This window comes from Schistocerca serialis, chromosome 7 (assembly GCF_023864345.2).
Source record: "Schistocerca serialis cubense isolate TAMUIC-IGC-003099 chromosome 7, iqSchSeri2.2, whole genome shotgun sequence".
Classification (NCBI taxonomy): domain Eukaryota; kingdom Metazoa; phylum Arthropoda; class Insecta; order Orthoptera; family Acrididae; genus Schistocerca; species Schistocerca serialis.
In genome coordinates this window covers 520,621,371-520,634,945 of record NC_064644.1, presented here as the reverse complement: position 1 = coordinate 520,634,945, position 13,575 = coordinate 520,621,371, and the positions used below count along the sequence as shown (strand labels likewise).

Below are 13,575 nucleotides of genomic sequence, written 5' to 3'. Positions count from 1 at the left end.
GGCTGCATGGCCTTAAAGAGCTTCTTGGCCTCACCATAGGGGATGCGCTTAGATGTTTTGATCTCCTGTATCTTCCGTTCCTCGAGATAGATGGGGCAGACCCGGCTCCAGACAGGGTGACTCCCAGAGCAATTCATGCACTTCACAGGCGATGAACAATTGGCTTCTTCATGGGCAGGCTGACCACATTTACCACAAGTGGCTATCCCATTGCACGCCAACGTAGTATGCCCAAAGCGCTGACATTTAAAACAGCGCATTGGGTTGGGGAAATATGGCCGTACTGGCAAACGTAAGAAACTCGCTTTAACATGCTCTGGGAGTCTCGGGCAATTGAACGTGAGAATAAACGAGTCGGATTTGACTAGGTCCCCATCGACTTGTTTCATAATATGCTGCACGTCGACAATACCTTCGTCAGCCCCCTCAGATTTCAACTCGTCCTTGGAGATATCCACCAAGTCCCTACATGTCACAACACCCTTACTATAGTTCAAAGTGGAGTGGAGCTCGGTCTCGATAGCGTACTCTCTGAGACAGGTTGCTTTCCTAAGAGAAGTGACTTGACGGGAACTAGAAGTTTCAACTAACAGAGTCCCATTGCGCAGATGCTTCACAGATTTCAGTGTTCCTGCAATTCCCTCAAGACCCTTGTGGATGTAAAAGGGAGAAACTCTCTCAAAGCAACCTTCCTTCCGTTTGACAATCAAAAACACATTCTGGATATCAGCATGTGCTCTGTTACGACAGTCTGATAAATCTCTAGTAACACCAGGCGCTGGAGGACTCGCAGCACGAAGTCGCTTTTTCGATGGGGTGTGTTTTCCTACCAGTGGGCCACCCAATCCACTGGTAGGGGGAAACGTAGAGGTCGAAGGGTCCATTGTGGTCCCACGAGCAGCTAGGGAACTAAAGGTCCGCTCAGACAGAGCCCCGCATGCCTGAGTAAGCCTTATACAACTGGGGTGCGGCAGGTGCCCCAGAGGTTGCCCGCTTGCGACTGTTCCACCCCAACAGCCATGCATCTTATAGGCGCGCAGCACACTGTAAGATTGACGGGTTTTTATAGAGGTTTACCTTCCTCGCAATCCAGGCGGTCAAGCCAAGATTACCATTCCCCACAGCACACAACATTCCACCGTCGCACCATATGGTGGTCGCTGAAGCATGTCCGGGGTTTACGGTGACAGGAGACTGGCGGCGCTGACCAGTCCCCAGCTCAGGACCCCGGGGTCCCCAAGCCCGTACTCAGCAAATGAATGCTGAGCCCCTGGGGGGGCAGCCACTACAAAACCAGCAGGTAAGCGAAAAGGACGCAGGGGAAGATACTGGTGAAATAAGATATGGTTCAAGCCTTGTGAGCTTGCAGGCATTAGTGAGCGAAAGCGATGCAGAGGAAGAAATTGACGAGGTATGATCTGATTCAGGTCTTGTTAGTTGTCTGCTGAATTGCTTTGCGTTTGAACGTCGAAGAAGCGCTCCAGTACGTTTCACCCAGGTAAGCTGACAACCTAGAAATAATTTCAGGCAAGTCTTCAGTGAAATTATCTATGTGCATCATTATCCTAATTTGAATTAAGCCTAAATTTTTTTTTCGTGTAGCAAAACGGTATATCACAGGCAGAGACTCGGATCTTATTTTCATTTGATTGGTTGGTTTGGGATATAAAGCGACCAAACTACATGGTTATGAGTCCCTTTTTCCTCACGCAAACAAGGGTCAAGTTAAAAAAAAATCCCAATAGGAGTCAGGGAAATGAAAATGGCGGAAAACTAATGGGGAACTACACGGAAATAAAAAACGAAAGAAGCTAATGAAAAGGGGAAAACGTACACTAAAGGAACACTGGAGGTAAGGGTGCAGAGGATCAAGAGGATAATTTTTGTGATGTTGATTGGGAAGAAAAGGAGATTAATAATAGCAGTGAAGAAAGAAGTTTTATTGGTATAAGTGAGGAGTTGGAAGCTTTAGGGATTACTAATATAAACGATAATAATGAAGTTAGCGAGGTACACATGAACACGGTTGACAATTTAAATGATAAGGATGCCAGAATTTTAGTCTATGAGCTATTTGATCTTAATACATGTAAGAAAAACAATGAGAGGGAATTGACAGCAGGTAATCTTAACAGCATTAGGGAAGTAGATGATGAAATGTCAGATAGTGAGCATTTATGTTTAACTTATGGGTTAACAGTATTGCCACTAAGGATGATGAAAATTTCAGAAAGGTAACACTAGATATATGTGAAACTTTGTATCCAGAATGGTGGCATATAATTAAGTATCACATTGCACAAATGTTAAGAGAGAAATATAAAGGAGAGAGAGACAATAGCACAAATGAATGTAGTTGGATTAATGAAATATTCAGGAATAGTAATCATGCCAAAGAAAATGTAATTAGGGGCATAAAAGCATATAACTATGGTAGTAATGATACAAGGAAGGACACCAGAAAGGGATATGGATTTATTGAAATTGAAGATGACTTATTACATGAGAATGTTCATGAAAAATTTGACTTTGATGTAACCAGTCCGTTTATTGATGTACATATAGGATCATGGAAAGGAAAGTGTTTAGTGGACACAGGGAGTCAAATATCTGGGATATCAGAATCATTAAGTAGAAAACTGAAAACTAATGAGGATTTTGTTGAGTTACCTATAGTAGGAATTAAAATAAGAGGTGCTAATGGGAGGCACAGTAAATCAGTAAAGAGTCAGGCTTTTATTAATTTTGAAATTGAAGGAGTATCATGGTCACATGGGTGTATTGTTATTCTCACAGAGGATTTTATCCTAGGCATATTTTGGATAACAAAAGTAAGTGCAGCATTTGACTGGGTTGGACAGAAATTAATGATGACTCTACCAATGGTGAAGTCATTGCTACGAGACTTCTTACGTCAAATGTGTCGTTTATGAATAAGACTGAACAGTATTGAATTTACAAAAGAAGGTAAGTACATTGAAAGTTACATCACAGATTTGGATACAGATGAGATAGAGTTTGAAAACTTGGTAAATGAAAAAGTAGCCAAAGCTAGAGAACTAAATGAGAACCAAAAGCAAGACTTGAAATTATTTTTGTGGGAATATAGTGATGTATTTAGCAACATACCAGGTAAAGTAATTGGATACCAATGTGCTTTGCACTTGAAGCCACATTAACCTTTCTTTACAAAATTATATGGAATTCCAATCTCGAAAAGGGTAGCAGTGGAGAAAGAATTACAAAAGATGGGAGTGTGTGAAATCATGGAGACAAGTATAGGCCCTTATAATAATTCCTTTGTCATTTTAAATTAATCTAATGGACAAGTCGAATTAGTACTAGATTCCAGACAGTAAACAAATGTTTATACAGAGAAACTGACCACCCAGAGAACATCGATGTGGTGTTGTATAAATTTAAAAAATACCAATTACGTCAAGCCTTGACCTAACTTTGGGTTTTCATCAAGTACCTCTTGCAATTAGTTCTAGAAAGCACACTGCTTTCTTATACAACAGGAGATGTTACCAATATTGTGTAGTACCTTTCAATTTAAACTCATCAGTCGCAGAATTTATAAGAGCACTATATTATGCACTTGGCCATGAAGTTGTGTCAGAATTAACCATTTATGTAAATGCTATATTAGTGTCAAATCCAAGTTAGGAGGATTATTTGAAGTAGTTGGAAAAGGTGTGTGATCAACTCAGAAGAGGAGGAATGATGTTAAAACTAGAAAAATGTGAATTTGGTGTGTTAGAACTCAAATTTTTAGGTCATATCATTACTAAGAAAGGGATAAGTGCAGACCCTGAAAAAATAAAATCTATTGTAAACTTTCCATCTCCTAGAAACTGAAAACAGTTGAAATCTTTTTACAGAATCTGTGGATTCTATCGAAAATATATAAATGGACAATGGCTTAATGTAACATGTTTAAGCAACTTACTTAGAAAAAAACTACGTGGAATTGGTCCAAAGAGTGTCAGAAATCATTAGAGAAAATTACAAATGAACTTTGTAAGAACAATCTTTTACACAGACCTGATTTTAGTTTACCATTTTGTCTTCGCACTGACAGTAGTGATTACAGGTTAGGAGCAGAACTATTTCAGGAGAAAGTTGTGACTGGAAAAAATCTTTATTGTACTATTACATTTGCCAGCAGAATGTTACTTAAACATGAGAGAACTTAAACAGTTACAGAAAAAGAATTACTCGTGGTATACTGGGTGTTTACAAAATTTAAAACATACCTGTTAGGACACAAGATAAAAGTGTATTCAGACCACAAAGCTTTAAGTTATTTACAGGAGTGCAGACTATATGATAACAGATTAACCATGTGGGTAATGTTTATGCAACAGTTTGATTATGAAATTGTGTATATTAAGGGGTTAGAAAATGTAGTAGCTGACGCTTTATCCAGGTTACCAGTAGGAGGAGATGAGGAAATCTTTGATCAAGAGAAAGAAAAAGAATTTAAAATAAGATACATGAAGGGAATCCAAGATGAAAAGCGCATAAGGATACTTTTCCTAATTGGAAATAGGTTAAGGAATGTTTAGGCAAAAGAGGGTATGATAAACTTGACAAATATTATAAGGTCTTTAAGGGAACACTCTTTAGAAGAACAGATGTGGACTCTGACAAGTTAATAAAGTAAACCCATGAAAGTTATGGTCACTGTGGCACTCACTCTCACACATTGCAGGCACATGCAGATGGTCCACACACTTTTAGGGCCCTATTGGGTATTTTACATTAACACTATTGTGGCCATACACTGCTAAAATGTATGACCCACGTCAATGCACCTCGACATATCATGTTCTGAGCATAGACTGGCTGACAAAATAAAAATAGAGCATGCACTATGTTGGTTTAAGAGTTTGCGAAACTCAAGTTCTTCATTTGGTGGTTTTCGTATCTGCACTTGAGCACTATGAAAATATATAGTTTAACTGATGCACCACATTTAAGATATCTCCAAAATGCGCCATTATGGTTCTATCTGTTGTGCAAAAGAAATGGTACATGTGAAGTCAGTGGATAAAGGTGTTACCTCTAATACAAGTTGTGTGTGTTTGAAGATAGATTCATTACTGTATGAACAGGAATTTTTTGTGATGAAAACAGTGAGGGTTTTTCTTTTTTTTTTTTTTCTTTTTTTTTTTTTTTGGGGTGGGGGGGGGGGGGGGGGGGAGGAGGGGAAAGACCAATACATCAGACAGAGTTGAAGTAAACATTGAAATTCTCTGGGTTGCACCTTCAAACTAGACAGACAATAATGATTAAACATTTTACTTTATTGCCAAAAATATTTCCTGCTCGTAAATATGATGGTGAAAACTGTATTACAACCCCCCCCCCCCCCCCCCAAAAAAGAGAGATGAATGAAGAACAGAAGCAGCTGACATAAGGTCTCTTACGTCACTTCTGGCACTAATGCTATGAGGCAGAATAGGGATTAAATGTGTAAGACAACAACACTAATCGAAGAAATTAGACAGACAGAGAGAGAGAGAGAGAGAGAGAGAGAGAGAGAGAGAGAGGCTATGACCACATCAAAAGGAGCCTGCCATGTCAAGCATCACATTTCAATCAAATTATTAGGAAACAGGATACTGGACAGCTGGAGACAAATTCTTTTGGTTTCGGAATGGGCCAACTCTCGTTGTTGTTGTTGTTGTTGTCGTCATCGTTGTCAGTCCAGAGACTGGCTTGGTGCAGCTCTCCATGCTGCTCTATTCTGTGGAAGCTGTTTCATCTCTGAGTAACTACTGCAACCTACATCCTTCTGGATCTGCTTTGTTTATGAATCCCTTGGTCTCCCTCTATGATTTTTACCTCCACACTGACCTCCAGTACTAAATTGGTTATCCCTTGATGCCTAAGAATGTGTCCTATCAACTGATCCCTTCTTCTAGCCAAGTTGTGCCACAAATTCCTCTTCTCCCCAATTCTATTCAGTACCTCCTCATTAGTTACATGATCAACCCATCTAATCTTCAGCATTCTTCTGTAGCACCACATTTCGAAAGCTTCTATTCTCTTCTTGTTTAAGTTGTTTACCGTCCATGTTTCACTTCCATACATGGCTACACTCCATACAAATACTTTGAGAAACGACTTCCTGACACTTAAATCTTTACTCGATGTTAACAAATTTCTCTTCTTCAGAAACGCTTTTCTTGCCATTGTCAGTCTACATTTTATATCCTCTCTACTTCGACCATCATCAGTTATTTTGCTCCCCAAATAGCAAAACTCCTTTACTACTTTGTGTCTCATTTCCTAATCTAATTTCCTCAGCATCATCTGACTTAATCTGACTACATTCCATTATCCTCACTTTACTTTTGTTGATGTTCATCTTATATCCTCCTTTTAAGACACTGTCAATTCCATTCAATTGTTCTTCCAGATCCTTTTCTGTCTCTACCAGAATTACAATGTCATCAGAAAATCTCAAAGTTTTTATTTCTTCCTCATGGATTTTAATTCCTACTCCAAATTTTTCTTTTGTTTCCTTTACTGCTTGCTCAATATCCCGATTGAATAACATTGTGGATACACAACCAACTTGTCTCACTCCCTCCTCAACCACCGCTTCCCTTTCATGTCCCTCGACTCTTATAACTGCCGTCTAGTATCTGTATAAATTGTTAATAGCCATTCACTCCCTGTATTTGATCCCTGCCACCTTCAGAACTGCAGAATATTCCAGTCAACATTGTCAAAAGCTTTCTCCAAGTCTACAAACGTAGGTTTGCCTTTCCTTAACTTATCTTCTAAGATAAGTCATAGTGTCAGTATTACCTTGCATGTTCCAACATTTCTACAGAATCCAAACTGATCTTCCCCAAGGTCGGCTTCTACCAGTTTTTCCATTCATCTGTAAGGAATTTGTGTTAGTATGTTGCACCTGTGACTTATTAAACTGATAGTTCGGTAATTTTCACATCTGTCAACACCTGCTTTCTTTGGGATTGGAATTATTATATTCTTCTTGAAGTGTAAGGGTATTTCACCTGTCTCATACATCTTGCTCACCAGATGGTAGAGTTTTGTCATGGCTGGCTCTCCCAAGGCTATCAGTAGTTCTACTGGAACGTTGTCTACTCCCAGGGCCTTGTTTCAACTTAGGTCTTTCAGTGCTCTGTTAAACTCTTCAAGCAGTATCATTTCCCCCATTTCTTCATCTACATCCTCTTCCATTTGCATAGTATTGATCTCAAGTACATCACCCTTGCATAGACCCTCTACGTACTCCTTCCATCTTTCTGCTTTCCCTTCTTTGCTTAGAACTGGTTTTCCATCTGGGCTCTTGATATTCATACAGGTGGTTCTCGTCTCCAAAGGTCTCTTTAATTTCTCTGTAAGCAGTATCTATCTTACCCCTAGTTCTATATGCCTCTACATCCTTGCATTTGTCCTCTAGCCATCCCTGCTTAGCCATTTTGAACTTCCTCTCGATCTCATATTTGATATGTTTGTATACCTTTTCACCTGCTTCATTTACTGCATTTTTATATTTTCTCCTTTCATCCATTAAAGTCAGTATCTCTTCTGTTACCCAAGGATTTCTACTAGCCCTTGTCATTTTATCTACTTGATTCTCTGCTGCCTTCACTATTTCATCTCTCAAAGCTACCCATTCTTCTTCTACCGTTTTCTTTCCACCATTCTTGTCAATCGTTCCCTAATGCTCTCCCTGAAACTCTCTACAACATCTGATTTTTTCAGTTCATCCAGGACACATCTCCTTAAATTCACCTTTTTGCGGTTTCTTCAGTTTTAATATACAGTTCATAACCAATAAATTGTGGTCAGAGTCCACATCTGCCCCTGGAAATGTCAAACAATTTAAAATCTGGTTTCTAAATCTCTGTCTTAACCATTATATATCTATCTGAAGCCTTACAGTGTCTCCAGGCCTGTTCCACATATATAACCTTTTTCATGATTCTTAAACCAAGTGTTAGCTATGATTAAGTTATGCTCTGTGCAGTATTCTAACAGGCAGCTTCCTCTTTCATCCCTTATCCCAATCCATATTCACCTAGTACTTTTCCTCCTCTCCCTTTTCCTACTACTGAATTCCAGTCTCTCATGACTATTAATTTTTCCATCTCCCTTCACTATCTGAATAATTTTTTTCATCGCATCATAAATTTCTTCAATCTTTTCATCATCTGCAGAGGTAGTTGGCATATAAACTTGTACTACTGTGGTACATGTGGGCTTTGTGTCTATCTTGGCTACAATAATGTGTCCAATATGCTGCTTGTAGTAGCTGATCCATGCTCCTATTTTTTTATTCATTATTAAACCACCCTGTATTCTCCTGGTCAGAAGTCTTGTTCCTCCTGCCACTGAACTTCACTAATCCCCACTATATCTAGCTTTAACCTATCCATTTCCCTTTTCAAATTTTCTAACCTACCTGCACGATTAAGAGATCTGACATTCCACACTCCGATCTGTAGAATACAGGTTTTCTTTCTCCTGATAACAACTTCCTCCTGAGTAGTCCCCCTCGAGATCTGAATGGGGGACTACTTTACCTCCGGAATATTTTACCCAAGAGGATGCCATCATCATTTAACCATAGAGTAAAGCTGACTACGAAGTCTTTCGCGATGGAGTCCTTGCATAAAAAGTTCTCGGTTTACTTCCCACGTCAAATTTGGATAAAATCCCAAGCTTTCAATGACTACCTCCGTCACCTTTGTCAGGGTTAAAACTGACTGTTGTAGACCGGTGAGGCTTCCGCTTTTATAAGCAATGGACGGCTTCTCATTGGCTGGATGACGTCACAGTGAAAACAGAACAGATCAAGAGGACCAACACATCGCGCGGCTACCATTCTGTGGTGCAACGACCAGCAAGATCAGCAGAGTCCTGAGCCGGCAGGGAATCATACCAGTGTTCCGGCCACCCACGAAGATTAAGGAAACGTTGCGACCTGTGAAAGATAATCTCGGCCTGAGAGTACCGGAAATTTACAGCATTCCTTGTGACTGTGGCAAAAATTACGTGGGCCAGTCTATAAGAACCGTTGCCGATCACTGTGTGGAACATCAGAGTCACCGGAAATACAGGTATCTTGAAAAATCAGCGGTGGCTGAGCACAGTTTGTTAAATAAACATAAAATTTTATTCAATGAAACAAGAATACTGGCTCACGCTTCAAAGTATTGGGACTCTGTCATCAGGGAAGCAGTTGAAATTACACTTTGCGAAAATAATTTCAACAGAAACTCCCGATATGAACTCAGCAATGCATGGAAGCACGCACTTGATAAAGCAAGAGCACAGAGGGCGACTTCATACATTCCTTGCAATTCTCTGCCTGTTGCAATGGATGGTGCTGCAAGCAACACTGGGTAAAGCATGCAAACAAAATCTATGGACATAGAGGCCGCCATCTCCGTATGCGCCGTTTTCACTGTGATGTCATCCAGCCAATGAGAAGCCGCCCATTGCTTATAAAAGCGGAAGCCTCACCTGTCCACTACAGTCAGTTTCACCCCTGACAAAGAAGATGGAGGTAGTCATCAAAAACTCGGGATTTTATCCAAATTTGACGCGGCAAGTAAACCGAGAACTTTTTATGCGTAGAGTAAAGCTGCATGCCCTCAGGAAAAATTACAGCTGCAGTTTCCCCTTGCATTCACCTGCTCACAGTACCAGCACACAAAGACCAGTTTGGTTAATGTTACAAGGCCAGATCAGCCAATCATACAGACTGCTGGCCCTGCAACTACTGGAAAGGCTGCTGCCCCTCTACAGGAACCAAATGTTTGTCGGAACCTCATGTTTGTCTGGCCTCTCAACAGATACCCCTCCGTTGTGGTTGCACCTACGGTACGGCTATCTGTATCACTGAGGCATGCATGCCTTCCCACCAATGGCAAGGTCCATGGTTCATGAGGGGAGACATGCACGTCCGAATTCATAGCCCGAGATTCCTATTTTAATACTATGATGTTGACACACTATTGAAGCGGAGCATTATATACACTTGGAATTGCAGGTCGCGTTAGTGTAGATATTCTAGTCTCCCCCTACCTCTCCCCCCCCCCCCCCTCCCTCCTTGTGTCACACAGCATTTTAGGAGGCAATTTTATGTGCAACCACCACAAAAATTGGGAAAATGTTTGCTGTGCTGCAATTAGTTTTTATATGTTATTTTAAGGTTCTAGTCCACCAGAGATGACATGCTGACAGAACTAGAGGCTTTATGGCTGTTGTATATAAAACTGAGCTTCCATTTTCACATATATACTCGAGGTGCCTGTTTTCACACTATAGGGAAGTGCAATATGTGGTTGCAAAATTATTTCTTCTTAAACTGATTAGATTTTACAGGACCAAAAATTGTTTTTTTTTAATACTGTAAATAAACGTGATGTCAATAAAATTATGTAATTAATGCACATATTTTCAGCATAATTTGTAAAAATATGAAATATGGATAAACTGAAGAAAATGCAGCACTTCGGAAGTAGGCTGTCCCACACTAATACCAGAGCTAATAACAATGTATGACCGAGACTAACTAGGAGGGAAGCCACTGGAACTGACTGGTAAAAATGACATCAAGATTGGTCATAAAATAAAAATATTTTTTTCTGTCTTTGCTATGGCTGACACAAGCATGAACATAATGGTTCAAACAAATACGAGGCACAAAAACTTGATAGAATCTTTACACTATTCCAATACAGATGATTCACTTCGTCCCACACAAATACTTTGTTGCTCTAGCATTCTAGGAACATGTATATGTACATATAACGCATAATTATGAAATTAGTCAAATTACCATGAGCTAAGCTCATCTCTCTCTCTCTCTCTCTCTCTCTCTCTCTCTCTCTCTCTCTCTCTCTCACACACACACACACACACACACACACACACACACACACAGTGGTAATCTGTTCTATTTACTGTATATTGAAATTTAATACAGAAGATGTAGTGGCTTGCAAATGCAACAACATAATGGAATAGTGAAGAACTAATTTATCAGTATCTCCTACTAATGTATGTTACTAACAACCAGTTGTTCTCAAAACTAAGAGTTCCTATGTAGACTACAAAAGAAAGAAGAAAGAAAGGAGGACTGGCAAAAAAATCTTTCCACCTTATAATTTATAAGAGAAGCACTAAAAGCCAAAACACCACAAAGCATACAGACCTTATCAGATTTAGTTTTCCCAATGTGAGAAGGCGGAGCATTCCTGATTTGTCGCAATGCTTGAAAGTTAGGAGGCTGTTTTAAGAAAAGCAGCATGCACAAGAAAACCATGCACAAACATTAACTGAAGAGAGAACTTGCATAACAGAACATTCATGCACTGAATGCTTTTCTCAGTACAACTATTCCTTATATAAAACAAACAAACAGACATACATTTGTTAGAAAGATATGTAATTCATGGAAATGAATAAACATTTTTACATATATAGAATAAATTAAACGAAACTAAATCAAAGAAAAAAATTTTAAGTCTTGTTCCAACACAAATTTACTGGGTCTGAAAAATGTACGTATTATAAAATACATTACGTCGCAGAAAATGGGGATTAAAACTTTCTCTCATTATTTTCAAGTTTCTTCACATTCATCGCTCTTGATCTTGCTGCTTGGTGTTAGTGGAACTCACCATTGTTCTTCCCGTCCAGTCAAATTCTCCATCATCCACATAGCCTTTCCGTTCAAAGAGATCCTGGAATAATTTTCTAAGGTACTCATAGTCGGGAGTTTCAAAGAAGTCCAGCCTTCGTACATAGCGCAAATACATCGCCATTTCCTCTGAAAGTAAAATGGCAGTGTGATTAATTGTAATTCTGCTTAAAGAAAATAACGAGTGATGTCAAAATTTATAAAGGAATGGACTAGATTCATTCTAAAAAGTATCTATGACTAGGTGTACAATGCTTAAATATACCTTAAATGCGGCATGATTACCAATGTTGCTTGGGGGGGGATAAAGAAATACGAAACAGATGCCAAAGGCCTGAAACTGTAAATTCCCTTGAAAATACTAGCACTGTGAGAGAGCCTCTGTGGAGTTGTGGATGGGGGGAGGGGGGAGCTATGGCAAATTGCTGGATGGATAGGTGCAATAAGATGGTACAAATGATAGTGAATTTCCATAAAAGTTTGGTTTCCAGGTTTCGACACAATCTGGCATGTGGGTACATGACCAAGAAGAAAGAATTTAATGAGATCAGTTTTGTTTAAAATAATACATTTTGGGAAGCAAGGGGGAGACATGCGGGAGGGGAGGAGATAGTTGAACAAATGAAATATCACAGTACACTACAGTGTTACACTTACAAGGGGGTGGACAAAAATATGGAAACACTAAAAACACAACACATTACCCTGCCTAATACAATGCAGGAAAACTGTAGGCATTTAATGCAACTTCCAGTTGATTCTGAATGTACAAATGCAGGTCCTGTTTGATTTCATCCTGAAAAATGTTGTCAAGTACAAGTAATGATGAAGGCAGATGATGACCATGCACTACTTTCCTAAGCAGACAAAGAAGTTCAATAATATTGAGATCTGGTGACTGTAGGGACCAGGGGAGATGCAAAAATTCATCTTCGTGCTTGCAAAACCATTCCTGGACTACGTGAGCTGCGTGAACAGGGGCCCAGTCGTCTTGGAACACAGCATCACCTTTATGGAGTAAACATTATGCCATGAGATGGTTACATAATACTTATCAGTAATGTGACCTTGCAGAGTACCATGAGGCCCATGGAATACCACAATATGACTGACCACATCATCGCCAAACCCACATGTTTCACTCCTGGGGAAGGAAGGTAGAAACAATGTGAACAAGACCCATCCCACCAAATTACTTTCTTCCACAATGCCATAATACGGTTTTATGGCTTTGGCACCTGTTTTTGTTGTTACGGCAATTTGTATCATTGGTGAGTAGTTTTGAAATTCCAGCTCATCCTCAAATTCCCTTTTTATGGAGTTCCCTTCATGTTGTTTTCATGCTGACGGGGTTTGTGAGTGCGATAGTTTAGTTTTGGAGATACTTTTGCAGCTGTCATCTTCTTTATATTTCTTCTCTATCCTCTTCAATGACCATCGGTCACAATTGTTCTGCACACACTTTTGTCTACACTGTGACTGCTATTTTTTCCGATTTCATCGTACGCAGTATAAATCTTCAATATAACGCCTCTTGAAACACCACACACTTCCACTTTCTTTGTTACAGAGGCACAGACCATATGGTCACTCACAATTCACCCACATTCAAATTCAATTGTCTCTGATATAATGCACTCGCTGCTACACAGAACACACTTCTGACCACAACTGACACCTGTAATACATTGTAGACACTGCACAGATGCCATTCATGGCCACATACAACAGCACAATCTGAAGGCTTGGTTACCATCTGTATCTATGTTGAAACACGCGCTAGTCCTAGTGTTCCCATATTTTCATTCAACCTCTATGTTCTTAAACAGGAGCAATGACTTGTCAGTGTTAAATGCAATGGTACTAAAAGAACT

The 13,575-nt window shown here is 39.7% G+C and overlaps 1 protein-coding gene across 1 annotated transcript in view; it reads right to left on the bottom strand.

Moving 5' to 3' along the window:
• The window catches only part of LOC126412200 (casein kinase I), a 302,788-nt gene that overhangs the window by 39,866 nt on the left and 249,347 nt on the right, over nucleotides 1-13,575 (bottom strand). Inside the window, 2 exon segments of the mRNA XM_050081682.1 lie at nucleotides 11,213-11,287; nucleotides 11,682-11,830. Coding sequence (XP_049937639.1) covers nucleotides 11,213-11,287; nucleotides 11,682-11,830 — 224 coding nt within the window.